Source organism: Salvia hispanica, chromosome 6 (assembly GCF_023119035.1).
Source record: "Salvia hispanica cultivar TCC Black 2014 chromosome 6, UniMelb_Shisp_WGS_1.0, whole genome shotgun sequence".
In the NCBI taxonomy this organism is placed as follows: Eukaryota; Viridiplantae; Streptophyta; class Magnoliopsida; order Lamiales; family Lamiaceae; genus Salvia; species Salvia hispanica.
Window position 1 is genome coordinate 32,898,731 of NC_062970.1, and position 15,691 is coordinate 32,914,421.

General features: G+C 36.8%; 1 protein-coding gene across 1 annotated transcript; it reads right to left on the minus strand.

The window, feature by feature from the left end:
• Positions 1-4,692: 4,692 nt before the first annotated feature.
• On the minus strand, positions 4,693-9,393 carry LOC125197294 (glycerophosphodiester phosphodiesterase GDPDL4-like). Its single transcript, XM_048096023.1, has 9 exons — positions 9,032-9,393; positions 8,211-8,504; positions 7,680-7,795; positions 7,091-7,592; positions 6,919-6,957; positions 6,518-6,802; positions 6,125-6,264; positions 5,422-5,905; positions 4,693-5,146 (listed from the first exon to the last, which is right to left on the minus strand). The coding sequence occupies exons 1-9, from the start codon at positions 9,126-9,128 to the stop codon at positions 4,848-4,850; spliced, it is 2,256 nt and encodes a 751-aa protein (XP_047951980.1). The 5' UTR covers positions 9,129-9,393; the 3' UTR covers positions 4,693-4,847.
• Positions 9,394-15,691: the final 6,298 nt, after the last annotated feature.

Here is a 15,691-nt window from a genome sequence, read left to right on the forward strand (position 1 = left end):
ATGAGCCGCCAAAGCCGGCTCATATAGACGACATCTAGCTGGCAACCACAACATGGGTCAGCTCTCTCCAGGCAGTTTCCTACGTGGCGAGATATCATTGGACGCCGTATGTGACGCTGCAGCCCAACGCGCAAAAAGCCGATCAACGTTGGCCGCGGGTCCCGCAAAAGTAGGCGATGGACCCGACCCGGTTATTGCAGTTTGGATATTTCGGGTCTATTTTAATATCAAATGACGGTGTGACTTAATTCATTATTTAGTGCTTGTTTTTTTCCAAATGGGAGTGATCGACCACTTCTATTTGGCAAGATTTTATGACTAAGTCACACGACAAATCGCATTCATCTGTTAAACTAAGCATATGATGTAGGTATGATATTTGCAATTTATAATTTTTTTCATTTAGTTAATTATATCGATAATTAACATATTTGTTATATTTTGAAGTCTAACCAACTAGTATTTTGGTTATCGTGTATTGATGTTTGTTTATTTTCATGCACCAATAATCTCATTCACTTCACAAATATTTTTTTAATAAAAATTGGAGACTTAAATGCCATTTTTTAAGTCCCGGTAGAAATGGGAAACATACTCTTTTCGTCCCATAAAACATGTAACTTATGAAATTTAAGTAGTACACAATTAGTAAAATAAGAAAATATAGTGAAAATAGTGCTAGGGAAGAGTGATGTCCGTATTATTAATATTTCCAAAATTAGAGAGAGACAAACTAAAAGAAAAATTCATACTTGTTTTCTTTAGAGGGACGGATAGTAATATCAAAGGCGTACGAAGAAAGAAAAATGAAAATAAATTGGAATAAAGAAATTCAAAAGAATAATTGTGCCTGATGTGATGTAGAGGCGCTCACATTATTATTAGGTAGCTTGACATAAATTTATTAAAATATATACATGTGAATGTATGTTGTATCCAGCACATTTAATCACTTTGACATTAGACTAATTAGAAATGATTTCAGCAATTAACAGTGGCGTCAATATTTTTCATTAGAAGATTATCAGCAGGCACCAATAATACTCCATTTATTTATAGATAGATAATACTACCATTTCACCGCAAAATGTTAATGAAAATAATAATAAATATTATTATTTTCTTTTTAATTTATCTCATAATGAATATTTTTTTTTTGAAAAACTTATTTTTTTAAACGACACAAAATAATATCTCCTAAAATTTAGTACTAATATTAAGTACTCCCTGTGTCATCAAAGGAAGCACTTATGTTATGTAGCAACTCGTCTCCCCTAGTAAAATAAATGGCATTACTTCCGGTTCAAAAGTATAAATCGAAAAACGGCATTGTTAAGTCCAAAAATATGATATACGGCATTGGTTCCCAATGAAGAGTATAAAGACAAAAACGGCAATGTGCCATGATTAGCGTGCGATTTTGAACACTTTACATATGCATGTTTGACATGTGTTCAGACTGCATACGAACTCTGACATGATACCCAATTGGTCAACCTTTTGCATGTTGTCAATAACCAAATCGGAACTCATGATAGTATATGATTAATGAGAGTGACCACAATCATGTCGCTGCGGCGGGGGAGAGAGCGCCGGGAATGCGGCCAGGACGGGACGGTGGCGGTGGTTTTCGGGGCGCCGCCGTAGTGGCCGCCGTCCAATTTTATTATTTTTATTTTCTTAATTATTTTTGTCTTATTAATTTTATTCAAATCCAATAAAAATATACCAATTATTTGCCTGTGACACGGTTTTTATTGGGCCGAACAAGTTTTCGTGGCTGTGTTGACTAGACGGATAAGTTTTTGTGGCTGTGGCATGACTGTTCTGCCTCTATTGTGGACACTCTAAGAGTAGTACTCTATCTGTCTCATAATAGATATCACATTTTTTTTAGTTTATACCACAAAAACTATCACAATTCAATATTTAGAAAAAGTTCTCTCTTATATTAATATGTCTAGAGCCTTTGTCCTAGCGGCAAGGAGCTTAGACATCAATATATGAGGTGCTGAGTTCGAGCCCTCTTGACAACAGTTGTACTTTCCTCCTAATAAAATCACGTGTTATTTCCTAAGTGTATCATCTACTTATGAAAGGTGCTAATATTTTCTATACAAAAATTACACTAGTTGTAGTAGTCCATATTACTATTTCTTAGTACATGAAAATCAACATTAATTATTTTTGTTTTTTGAATTTTGTTCATCCACGAACACCGCAACATTATCCACTTCAGTGTTGCCGTTTTGAAGTTGGAACATAGACTCAATCGAGTCGTAGTAGTTCAACATCAGACTCTCCGTTCACCCAAATAATCGTAGTTTAGCATCAGGTTCTCTGTTCACCCAAATGGCGCATCAGTGTGTTGCATGTCTATTGGACAATCCGGATATGTTGGATGTTGTTGATCCTTGAGTACCCGGTGCCAGATAATCTGGTGTCTCTAGCTCCAGCTTGAGTTGGATGGTGGTTGTTGGTCAGACATATTTGCACAATTATTAATGAAAATGTGGACAGAAAATTAGATAGAGAATGAAAATGTTGAGAGTTTGGTGCAATGTTTTTTTTATGAATGAGATATTTATAGATGATTTGAGGATGAATTGGATGATAAAAAAATTTAATGAAAGAAAAACAATGATAATGGTAACATTTGAGGTATGCCGGACCGCTAGATCGGAAGAAAAACAGGTCACGCCACGCGGCTCAGGTGTGCCAGACCGCTAGATCGGGCGTGGCCTTTGCAGCAGGCCGCCCTCTGGGATGAACCACATGCAACAATGACCCGTCCCACCTAGATGAGCTAGCCCTCCTGATCGGGCATTGTTGTGGATGCTTTTAGACCGTGTTTATCAGCAACTATTTGCCCAACCCAACCAACCACTTTTTTAATATTTAATTAATTTCTATCGCCTTTACAACATCTTCCACATCATCAATATTCATCCAACCCAACTATACCTTTTTAGATGGTTTATCAATGACTCCTCAACCAAACTATTATATATTTATTTTTATACAAAATACATTTTTTTATAATAATATTAAATATTTTATTATAGCATGATAAATTTATTAAAAAAATCATATCAAATAAGAAGGATTATTATATAAGGAGAAAAGTGAGACTTTTCTTGTGTGCAAATCTATAGTAATTGTGATCTCTATTAATAGAGGATGAAAAATTATGATTTTGCTATAATTTTAATAATTTTTGTAAATGACCCAATTTCATTGGTTAATAAAAGGAAAAGTGATGAAGACCAAGAGGTTATAGTCTTAGAGCATCTTCAAGAGAGAGGTAAATGGAGAGGTAAAATCTTATAATTATCATATTTCCCTTTTTTTATATGAAAAATCATTCTCTAAGGAAAAAGTATTTGAGAAGATATTATACTTTTTTCTCATTTTAAAGAGGTATCTTTACTTCTCCATTAATGGAAAGCTAAAATCTTACAACTATTATATTTGTCTTCTTTTTATGCCATTTTTCAAGTGGAAGATATTAAGAAAAGGGAGTATTCTTTTTTTTTTTGAAGTTTGTTATTTTTGAAAGGATAATAGATGATATACTTTTTTTATATACCTTATATCATTAGAGAGGCTCCTAGCATTTTAAATATAATTTTTTAAAATTTAGTAGTAGAAAAAATATCCCACTTATGATGATAGGATAAAATATTTATTTATAAATGTACTATCACGTAGACTTGATGTGAAGCGCACTAACACTTGCACTGTGTTCGAATATTGCACGGCACCAAGGTAGAGGTATTTGAGAATTTTTGTTTGGGAAGATGTATTTAATTATTTAATATAATTAAGCATATTGATCAACTCCTCCAACTTTGTCATATTTTGTTTTGTTTAAAGTCAACGAAGATGGCTAGGTCAATGAATTAATTTCTTCTGCGTTATACGACCTTGTTCGTGTTTATTTTAAGTTACGTAACTTGTAGTCGATTCATAACATAATTTTATTATGTGGGTGGATGGGCCACTAGCTTAGCCCAGTTACATATTTTATTGACTTGCAATTATATTGCCAAATCAATCAACCCAAGACCAATCGTCACATAAGAACGTTGTCATACTACCTACGCCGCTGACCGATGCCCCACGTCGAGCTCGATGAAGCGATGATCGCCGCCTTACATCGAGGCCACAATCAGTGCTTTTCTCTCCTTCTTCCCATTTCCCGATTTTCGCCTCTCCTCTTTCGACCTGGCACTCCATTATCCATTGACAAGGTCGAATGACACTTCTTAATGAGTGAGCGATATGAAGACGATGACAAGTCGGGGGTGGGGCAAGGGTAGACCCCACAAGAATCAATTGTTACACCTTGGCATGCATCTACATCGATGTATCGGAAGACCCCATCCTCAGCAACAACAAAATGTTAAGGATGCTTTGGAATCGAGTTACTGAGAAGTACAACACGAGCAGGCTACGACATGCTACGGAAACACTGGTCCCGGGTATAGAAGGACGTGACCCACTTTTCTAACATCATGGTCAACACCCAAAAGGTGTGGCCTAAAGGCCATAGTATTTATAATGTCATGCATTTCTTATTAAAAATAAAAATTATTATTATTATTATTATTATTAATATTGTAAATGCATGAGGAGAGGTATATAGATTGTAAGAATTGTTGGTAGCCACAGGCAGGGGGAATGATCAAATTGAAACATCAAACAAGCATATCCCTCCATAATAACCACAAGAAAATAATCCCTCCATCTCAAAATATTAAAATCTAAACTCGTATTGTCAGAAGTGTTACATAAATAATATAAACATTAAGAAATGGTTGGAAAAATATTTATAACTATCTACATTAGCACAACACAGAAGCTGCAAGAAGAAGAGAAATGGCACAGAGCATGGTGCTTACCGCAAGCGTAGGCTGCCCCCCTTTTGGTGGAACCGGACCTGGCGCAGTCGAACCATTGCCAGCACTTGTGATCGGGAGCCTAGTAGGAGGTAGAGGAGGTTCGGCCACACTGTCAGCTGTCAGTACGGGGTTTGGAGCCTCTGCCGGAGGCAAACCTTGCTTTGCCATGATCGCAATAAGACTGCCGGGCATCACCGGAGACATGTACAATGGCATGTTTTTATACGCCAAACACCGATTTCCTGTAGACCAACATTTGAGTGGGAAAATTTACTCAAAATAACCCAAACTATTGGCCTACTTTCTAAAATTTTACTCCCTTGTCCAATTATTCATGACCTATTTCTTTGGGCACCAACTATTTTGGAAGAGTTGAAACTATGGTGTAATACTACTTCCTTCATCCCAAGTTACTTGAGTCAGTTTCTATTAGAGTGATTTTAAATAATGTTTCCTAGTTGAGAGAGTAAGCACAATAGAGACCTCCACATTTATAAGCATGTAGAAGATGACTCACTTTTGTATTTTGCAGCGGTGGCGGGGAAGTCCGTTATGACACCGTTGATTCCGTAATAAGAGACATGCGAGTTAATCTCCACATATGGATCGGAGAAGAAGTCCCATGGTTGAGACACGAACTCATTCCGGAAAAACTGCACGTAGACGGAGAAGTTGTAGGCTTGAAGCTTTGGAACGACAATTGTGTCATGAGTGACAAAGGCATCATCAGTGGGAAAGACAGATTTCTTGGAGACGACCACAGAGCTCGCAAACTTCTTTATCTCTAGAATGGTTGAGTTCAAGATATCACGCACATCCTCATCAACCAGGTAAACGAGTTCGTATTTACTGCGATTCTTAAACTTAGACAGCACGGCACTGTCACTGGATCTTATCATCACCTTCTTGCCTGTCTGATTATTAAAACCTGCCTTGCTTAGAGTATCCAAAACCACATCGGTCACACCTAAACCTTGTTTCTCAGCAAGATATGCAGCGTTCTGCAAGGCAAGAACAAGAAACATAAACCACCTTATGGAAACACATTACATACATGATGGCGGACTAGTTCATTACTTGCTAGTTGCAATTCACCACAATGCTTGGTTCAAAGTTAACAAAACAAGGAAAGATTTTATTTGAACCGCCCACTCTTTTTGCGTATATGAATATATGTCATGTATTTCACATAGTGTGACATGAATCATATGACAACACACCTCAATGCTGATTATGACGCCACTGACAGAGGATGTATTTGCAAATGCCAGAAAATCAGACAACTGCATTAATTTCCCATCATTTTTGGCTTTTGGATTTCGAAACATTGAGAACCTTGAATATGGATTGGAGATAGCAGCTGCAATGATTCAAAAATAACACGTTAAAGCGAATTTCCTACATCTTAAACAATCAAATAATCAATATGCAACGGAAACGCTGTTACTCAAGGAAGGAGATGATATGAAGGAAATAAAAGGCTTAATCAACTGTTAGGACTTAGGACGGAGATGTTGTGGTTAAGTGTTAGCTCCACCTTGCGAAAATGTTATGTTATATGAATTCTGTAAGCATTAACTTGAAAACTTAATGACAATGAGGAAGTGACTTACGTCGCAAGCTCTGAATTTCACTCCATGTCAGATTATAGGCGAAAATTCCCTTTTCTATGCTAAGGTCTGGATTATCTGTTGCCCTGCCAATGAAATCAGATTGAGCTACAGTTGTTCTATCCCTAAGGTTGATGGATCCCAAGCAAAAAGGTATTCCATCATTTGTGATTTGAACGGGGCAATCGAGTATATCCACACCATCTGATACAGCTTTCTGATATGCCCTATCAGTACAACCAGGAAAGTCTCCACTCGCTCCCTCGTTTGAGATAACCATAACATTTGCTGCATTATGAGATAAAAATAGATTATTACACTCAAACTTTGAAACATCATAGTCGAAACAGGTGAAACTAAAAAGAAAATTTTCCAGCTATGTTTGCACATAAATTGTTGCTTACCTTTCACCTTGTCATTTTGGCTCATGTGGGCATAGCAATCTGCAAGCAAATAGAAGAGTCGTCAGCATGAATATATTTAGCCAGATGCCAGGTATGACATATTGAAATGGGCAAAATAGAATATAAAAGCTTAATGTACATTTTTGTAGGAGTAACTAAAGAGCCTACTTACCTACACTTGCTGATGCAGTAATCGGAAAGTCAGAGAGCACGCCGTCAACAGAAAATTTGGAATTGTCAATGAATGAGAGATACTCGGACACAGGATCGTAGCTGTAGTTATAAGGTAAAATAGCATCATTTGCAAAATTAGACGCAAAAACTTGTAGACCCACAGCATGAGCATCAAGAACAATTGTAGTGGAATCCTGTAAATACAAGCTGTTGTCTACTGGCAATATGTAGGATTTCGGAATAACAATTCCTGCAGCAAAGGTTTTAATAAATGTAAGATTTGTCAAAAGTGCGCCGTATGTTTGGTTCGTTGTAGGCTCCACTTCATCAGGACCCAGTAACTGGAACACAAGCTTAGTCGGCCCTCTTCTGAATCTCGATGCAACACTCTTCAAGAAGCCCACCTCTGGTGATGAAATATAACTAACAATGGTCCTTTTAGATACAGAAATAATGAAGCTGCGCATACTCTGATTATGCTGGCTAAAGAATGCATCATGCTGCAAAATGATAAGAACGACAAAATGGCTCATCAGGAATAACCAAATAATTATAGCTTCGGAAATTCAACAAGAATGCATTCTTACCGGTACACTTAACCACAATCCAGGTGGTCGTATCTGTGTAACCATGTCTTCAATAGTAAGAATTTGATTTGGAGAACTATCAAAATTGGGAGCCCGGGAATATATCCGTTGTTTCACTGATTCAAGTAGAAAACGAGTCAGCAGCCACAGTTTTGAAGGCATAACCAAACTTTAGAATGATCGCACAATGGCACTGGGATATCATATTTTACCAATAAGTAATAAGTAATGCATATAAAGGGAATATGATGAGAATCAACCAACATCTTTGAAGTCAAAGATTAAGTGGACGCTTTGGTTGCCCCAAAACTTAGTCTCCAACTAAAATGTGTGGTTAAAATATTAAAGTTTCAACACTTTTTCGGGTTTATCCATAAAAAACTTCCTTTTTTTCTAAATGACATTGGCAAGTAAAGTATTCAGATGGCAACTAGAAGGGCAAGATGCAGCTCTAGATGCAAAATCCACATCAAGATCGAAAGAGATGGAAAATGTACAGCATTCGTTCAGATAAGAGATGATCTAACTCACTATTGACGCGTTCAAGATCCTTAAGGTTGAAATCAACAGAGAACCATCCTTGAGTGGAGAGACCGTTGAGAACATAGGTGTTACGTCTCTTTGGATACACAAGATCAATGTCGGAAGCATTTTCGAGCCTGACATCTGGAAAACAAATCCCAATTCCATCCTTTGTGAGCTGAACATCACACCACAGAACCAAATCTTGCAACCCAGTCTGCACTGCCACAAAATATGCATTCAAACTAGAATCCGGAAATATTCCGGAAAATCCACCTCTTGCTACAACCAAAGGCGCCTTTCCTGCAGTAGCAACTCATTTAACATTTCTGAATGAACATGTCGATATAATAATAGTACTAAAAACTCAACAACATTGTGGAAAACCAGAAATCAACTTAAAAATATAACTTCATAAAAAATCATAAGAATTAGCAAAAATTTAAGATCCCTACAACTTCAGTTTCAAAATGCTCTTTTTCCGAAAGGGGGCAAAAAAGTCGGAAGCCCACATTTCCTATATTTTAACAATTCTCCTACGCCCAAAAGGGAAGCATAAAAGTGTGTATTGTAGACATTTCTAATCGACAAAAATAGCATTTCACAGTAATTAAATGACAAAACTCCATTTTCAGAAAACAGAAACATAGATAAGCCATATCAACATCTCCCAAAAAAAGCATTTTCAGAAGAATCAACTGACAGCAAACCAATACTAGGACATTTCTATTTGTATACAACATTTTAAAATAGTAAAAATCAGAAACTTTTTAGTTCAATTAAAAAAAGAGAGAGACAAGAAGCAAAAGTGAAAAAGAAAAGTTTTTTACCGCTAAGCGTCTGCCATTTAGTGGGGAGGTCGGCAGATCCAACTGAGCAGAAGAGGAGGAAACACAAATAGCAAAGCATCCACATTGTCGGCGGCATCTGTAGCTCAAATGAGCTGCCTTCTCTTTTTCAGGAGCTCCCTTTGAAAAAGTAGTATAACAATTTAGAGAGCAAATAATCTGTTTCACTTTGTACTGTCTTCGAGACTGAAGTGTAGAGTAGAGAGATACTCGTAGCAGTTTCTTGAAATTTGCTTATTTTAGCTTGCACGCTCTGCAGCCTTGTCTTTTTGCTTAGATTCGAGCTGTATTCTATTTACTTCATTCATTTCTGTGATTAGTTAATATAATCATATTGATAACCGGAAATTGAGATTTAACTAAATCATCTAAGTTTCAAAATTTCTATATAAAAAAAAGAGAAATTGCGAAGGAGCATCTTTTAATCCTGCGCGTTACAGCATTTTCTCCATTATGATTCTAATAAAGAAAAAGTGGCAATCTCTACCTACCATTTGTAGTGGAGGATTTGCACAAATATTACCCCCATCCGTCAGGTCATTAAGATTCAATTTTAAGTAGGAGTATTATTTTAGAATATATGTATATCTTGTCTGATTTGGTTTTATATCAACAGCTACAGATTACACATTTTATTAACTGATTTTCATTATACAATTATTAAATTAGTAAAAATACATAATTCACTAATTATTTTGCCCACCTTTCTTCATCTTATTTAAAAATTCATGTTAGTTTTAAGATTTTAAGAGTGAACTATATAAATGGTATCTGATTTTTCACTTTCGCACATAAATGATACATGATCTTTATATTATATCGTTTTTGGTACCCAATGACAAAAATAACCCTAGGTACTAAATATGTAATTTTTTCATAGAGAATATTTTTGGAAATTTCAATTAAACAGTACCAAATATGATTATTTTTTCTTCCTTTCTTATTTCTCTTTTTCTTCTTCTTCTTTCTTTTTTCATCATTTTCTTCTTTCTTTTTAATATTTTATCTTCCTATCTTTTTTCATTTTTCTCCTTAGTTTATGTTTCTTCTTCCTTCCTTTTTCTTTTTTCTTCTTTTTAAAGTAATTAAATCAATTGAATATTTTTTATTAAATTATTTTATACTCATTTTAAGGTTGAAATACCTAATTAAAAATATTCAACTTTTTATATCATTATGAATACAATTCACAATGTTAAATTTTTATCAAGGCTATATTGATTAGTTACTAATTTAATGTAAAATAATAATAATAAAAATAACAATAATAATAATAATTGTTATTATTGCATAATATCAGGTGATTCATAATTTATATAATTATACTACAATTATTTATTAATTACTATAAGTTTTTAGTATTACAACAATAATAAGTAAATATAATTATAACTATAATTATATTTAAATATATTTAGATGATATTAAAAATAAATTAATTATTAATTTATAACATCAAAATAAGAATATTAATATTGATTAATAATAATAGTATAAAGAATTAGGAGAATGAGAGAAGATTTTATAATATCACTTTTGGTACTAATTTTATGTATGCCCAGAATACCCTTTATGACATAAATGGGAAAATATATTTGTTTAAACGGCATTTTGTGATTTTTAGGTACCAAAAACGATATAAAATAAAGATCAGATACCATTTACGTGCGAAAGTGAAAGATCAGGTACCATTTATGTAGTTCACTCTAGTTTTAAATGGGATACTCCTTAATTAAGAGCGTTTCCGGTGGCATCCCTCCCACTAGGACTTCCCACTATGACTTCCCACAAAACTGTCTGCCACGTCATCACTAGCCCTTCCCATTCCACTGCCACATCACTGGGACTTCCCACTAGGACTTCCCGCAATTATTCAATTTACGGACTTAAAATTTACGGAATTAAAATGTCGACACGGAATACGGGAAAATTTGAAAACTTCATTAAAAAAAATACATAATTAAAAAAAATTACATAATTTAAAGAAAATTACATAATTTTTAAAAAAAATTACATAATTTTTAAAAAAAAATTACATTATTTAAAAATAAAATTACATAATACCCTCGGCTCTCACTCCTCCCCGTCCTCGTCCCCGTCGCCCGTGCCGCCCATTGCCGCCTCCGACGTGCCCGCCCCCAATCTCGACACCATAATCATCAATGGGTGGCATTCCTAAATCGCGCCGACATTGATCGACCACATCCTTGCACAACCTTTTGAACACAGGATCGTGGGTGTTAAACCACTTACTCGTGCTCTGCATCAGGGTCTTCGTTAGCTGCGCGCGGGCGAGACGGTCGTTCCCTGGGTCTTCTGGAGCCTCCGATTCGACCTCGTAGGACTCGCTGCCGCTGCCGCTTCCCCTCACCATCCGCTGCGCAGCCTTTTGCCCCATCGGGCGACGATGACGGCGAGAGTCTGTTCGTGGTAGCGGGGCCACTTCCTCGGCTTCGGGAGCTCGTGCGAACCAAGCACTGGCTGCTGTACTCACCGGAAGAGTTGATCTTCGTCCGCTTCCAGCCCGAGTCAACACCCACAACAAACTTTTGCGATTCTGATAAGGCTAATTTCATGCATCGGTAATGTACGAAAAAGGTTATAAATTGCTGGGTCCAACACGTTTCCTAAGCCAGGTGTGTGAAGAAAATCGCTAGATCAAGGAAGTACTGAAGGAGATGGTCTAGCGAAAGAAGAAGCGAAGTGAGCAGGATTTACAAGGGGAATTGGCGTGACAAAGGAGTCAAAAGCTGAGGGCATTAAAGTCTTATCTATACCTCGCTGGGCCCCACTCAAACGCCTATAAATAGAAGAGCATGCAACGCAGGGGTTATCACGGATCACTTTTTTTCACTCTTCTTAGCTCACACACTTTACACACACTTGGGAATGGATCTGGGGTAGTCGGGAACGGAAGGTTACTTTCTTAGAAATTTCGTGGTTGGCAACACCGTCCGAGTGAGGGCGAAGATACAATTACTTTTAATTTCAGTTGTTTTGCTTGTTTTCACCGTCGAACTTCACTTTTGGGAGTCGACCTTGATGTTGATGATGCTTATTTGTCTTTCCGTTTGTTGATCTGTGTTTAGCAGTTAAATTTCAAGTTAATTTGCATAGATCTCTCTGCTGTTAGTTTATTTCTTCAAATGTTATGTCGATCTCTGTTTATTTTGATGTTGTGGTGTTTGATATGGAATTTGGTGACAGATCTGTGGTTATTTGAGTATTCGGAGTTCCTTGTTTAAATCTGACGAGATGAGGTGTTTCTGTTGGTTGGAGTTCGCGTTGGACACTTGGATCCGGAGTGGATTTAGCGTCTGAGGTTGGATTCGACGTGTGGAAGGATAGTTGTTAGATGGATTTTATTTTCTCCTTGTTTTCTGTTTGCTTCATCTAGAGTATGCAGATCCGTTAGGTTCTTTGTTGTTTATGCATTAATTTGATTTAAAGGTCAGTTGCTCTGTTTTAAATTTCGCTCATGTTGAATTTCTCGAGAAGTTTTACGCAATTTGGTTGTAGAAGACGATGTCGCTGTTAGTTAGTACGAGAGTTAGTTATTCTGCCAACTTTTCATTCGTACCTCGCTTTTTCAGACATGGTCCCCACAGTAGGTTTATTTCCTAGGTCTAGTAGTGCAGTGGTTTTCTTAGATCAAGTGTCGAACAGTTAATTTCCTTTACTACGCTCTTTCATGATTTTTTCCTAGGTCTAGCTGTTAGCTTAAGGATTTTAAAGGTTCCCAAGTCAAGTTAATTTTGATTTTTCCTCAATCCAAGAAAATGCGTGGCAGCAGCCAACACCAAAAACACACCCAAATCCTTGAACATGAGTATTACGCATCCTTCTCTGTGGGATCGATCCCTACTTCCCTATACTAGGTTTAGTAAAGTGGTTGAGGGTTTTTGAAAAAGGTACTTTGTGTGTCCGACGACCGGAATTCCTCGCGTTCAACGAGTTCCTAGACCACGTGATCTAGTGGATTTACTGGATCTAGGGAACCTGTTATTCCCTATTTGAATACATACACGCACACACAACAAGAGGGCTTTTCAGATTCCCTGACCACGAGAAAGGCCTCCCATTGGTCAAACTCTTTGAACTTCAATTCTTTGTCGGGGTACTGGGCCAAGGCTCGTCACTTCACATCATCCTCAGACATGCCGCTGGTTGCCATGCGCATGTTGTTTTGGTAGAGGGCGGCAAAACGACTGAGCTTAGGCCTCAACCGAAGCCACTATTTCCGGCATTGCTCGGAAGTGCGAGGCTTCGCCCCAGACGGTTTGCATATGCGGTAGGCCTCACTAATTCGAAGCCACAATCGGTCAACATACTGGTTCGGCCCGACTGATAAGGTTCGTTTCATGCATTGGTTTAGGGTTAAAATTCTGTGTATTTGGGGGCGCTAATGTGCGTTTATGAGTTCAGGTGCGTAGTAAATCTGCTGGACCTAGGAATTGCTGTTACTTGACCTGACAGATGCAAAAGAGATGGAATTGAAGTAAAAATCAGAAGTCGTCGTTCGGACTTGGGAGAGTCAAAAGTTGGCGACAGGAGCAGAATGGAGCGAGAGCAGATTATTTTAAAGAGTCTTACTCAAGGGCAAGAGCGTCAAATCACCAGAGGGATACCCTAGGGATCAGAGCCTCACATATATAAGGAGCTCAACCTTGAAGAACAAGACAACACTTCTACACTTTCTTAGCTCTAGATTTCGTTCCATGCTTTAGTTCCACACTTCAAATTTCTCATTTCGTCTGCTGCGCACTTGGACATGGAGGATTCTGGCCACCGTGGTTCTCATCATCGTTGTTATTTTGCTGTGTAACACCGCCTTGTGAAGACGAAGAAATAATCTTTACTTGCTTTCGTTAGAACTTGTTGGTTTTAAGCTCGCAACTCTAGTTTCTGACTTTGATCTACTGGATTCAGACATATTTCTAGTTACTATGAAAGTTTATGTTTGCTTTTGTTGGATGTTGCTGAGTTGACCCCTATTTCTTGCTTTTGCTTTCGCTCTTTGTTTATTGTTGGATGTTTGGAGCTGAGATCTGTTGGTTTGTTGATGGAGGTTGGGGATTTGCGTATGGAGATGTCTGGATTTGTTGAAACGTGGTGTATTTGAGTTGGAGTTTCGCATATTTGGTGTTTGCTGTTTACGTTGTGCATGATTATGACTATTTACTTTGGGCCAAGTTCAAAATTTTTATTGTGCTAGATAAATATTAATTTTTCTATATTGGAATAGTATATAGTGTATAATGATTTATAAATATATATTTCCACAAAATAAGGAATCAAGATTTTGCTACAATTTAATATATTCCCAAAAATTTTGTGTATTAATGTTATAGATTACACACGTAAATGTTACATTATCCCACAAAATTAGAATCATGACACACTATAATTATGGAACTATTTTTAATTGAGATATATGAAGTAAAAACTAATACTATCTATAATTATGCAAATCAATTAACCATTGAATTATGCAAATCAAATGTATTTATGGAAATCAAACTTGTTATAAGTTTTAGTTTAGGTTGAGTAATTAATTAATTGATTATTTTTTGCATAATATCATTAATAAAAAATTTATGAAAACATAAAAATATAAAATAATCATGCATCTAACAATATATTAATAGAAATGAATATGCATGAAATAATATCCAATCTTCATTGTTTATACTCATATAGTCATATGCATATATACTAATACTACTACCGTAAGACATACACATTAATGCATATTACAATTTGCATATAAATAGTAAAATAGATAAGTAGTCATCACTATTCACTATAATTAGGGAGCTATATATGATAGAGATAAATTATTAACAACTAATCTCTATAATTATGCATATCAAAATAATTATACCACAATCAATTTTAGGATCCTCTATTTTTTTAAAAAAATAGTCAATACTACTCTATAAATATGAAAATCAAATTTATTAGTATAAGTTTTGATTTAAGTTGAGTAATAATTGATTAATTGAATATTTTTGCATAATGTTATTAATAAATAGTAGATATGGACATGTTATTAGTATATTATTATGTTATCCACAATTAAAACAATTGAAAGAACAAACAAATATAGGAGTAGTAGTATAAAACCAAGCAAATAATTAGATTCTGCCGGGCCTGGGCCGGGCCTGGAGCTCGGGCCGGTCCTGGGCCTGGGCCGGTCCTGGGTTTGTAAAAAGGCCCAATTGGAGCACAATTCATCTACTCGGCCCAGCCCAAGCCCGCTTCATTTCATTGGCGGGCCGGGCTGGGCTGGGTCGGCCCGGCCCATTTGACATCTCTACGCCCAACGACCCATTTCTGATAGTTTCATGATCTTCTAGCCTCTGAAGTCTAGTCAAATCCTCTGGACCTGTTAGATCGAGTGACACATCACACCGCACGCACTGCACTTCTAGTCCTGTCACCGACATAGGGATCCTCTACTACACCGACCCAGACCTTCGCAAGCGCGGCATTTTCCTACATGGTCTAGATCGTCCTCCTCTCCTCCGCCTCATCCTCACCCTCCTCCTCTGCCTCTGCCCCCGTGTTCGAGGAAGAGCTCGGGACTTTGCCCTTGCCCCTACCCCCGCCCCTACCTCCGCCCCTGGTCTTGCCCTTGCC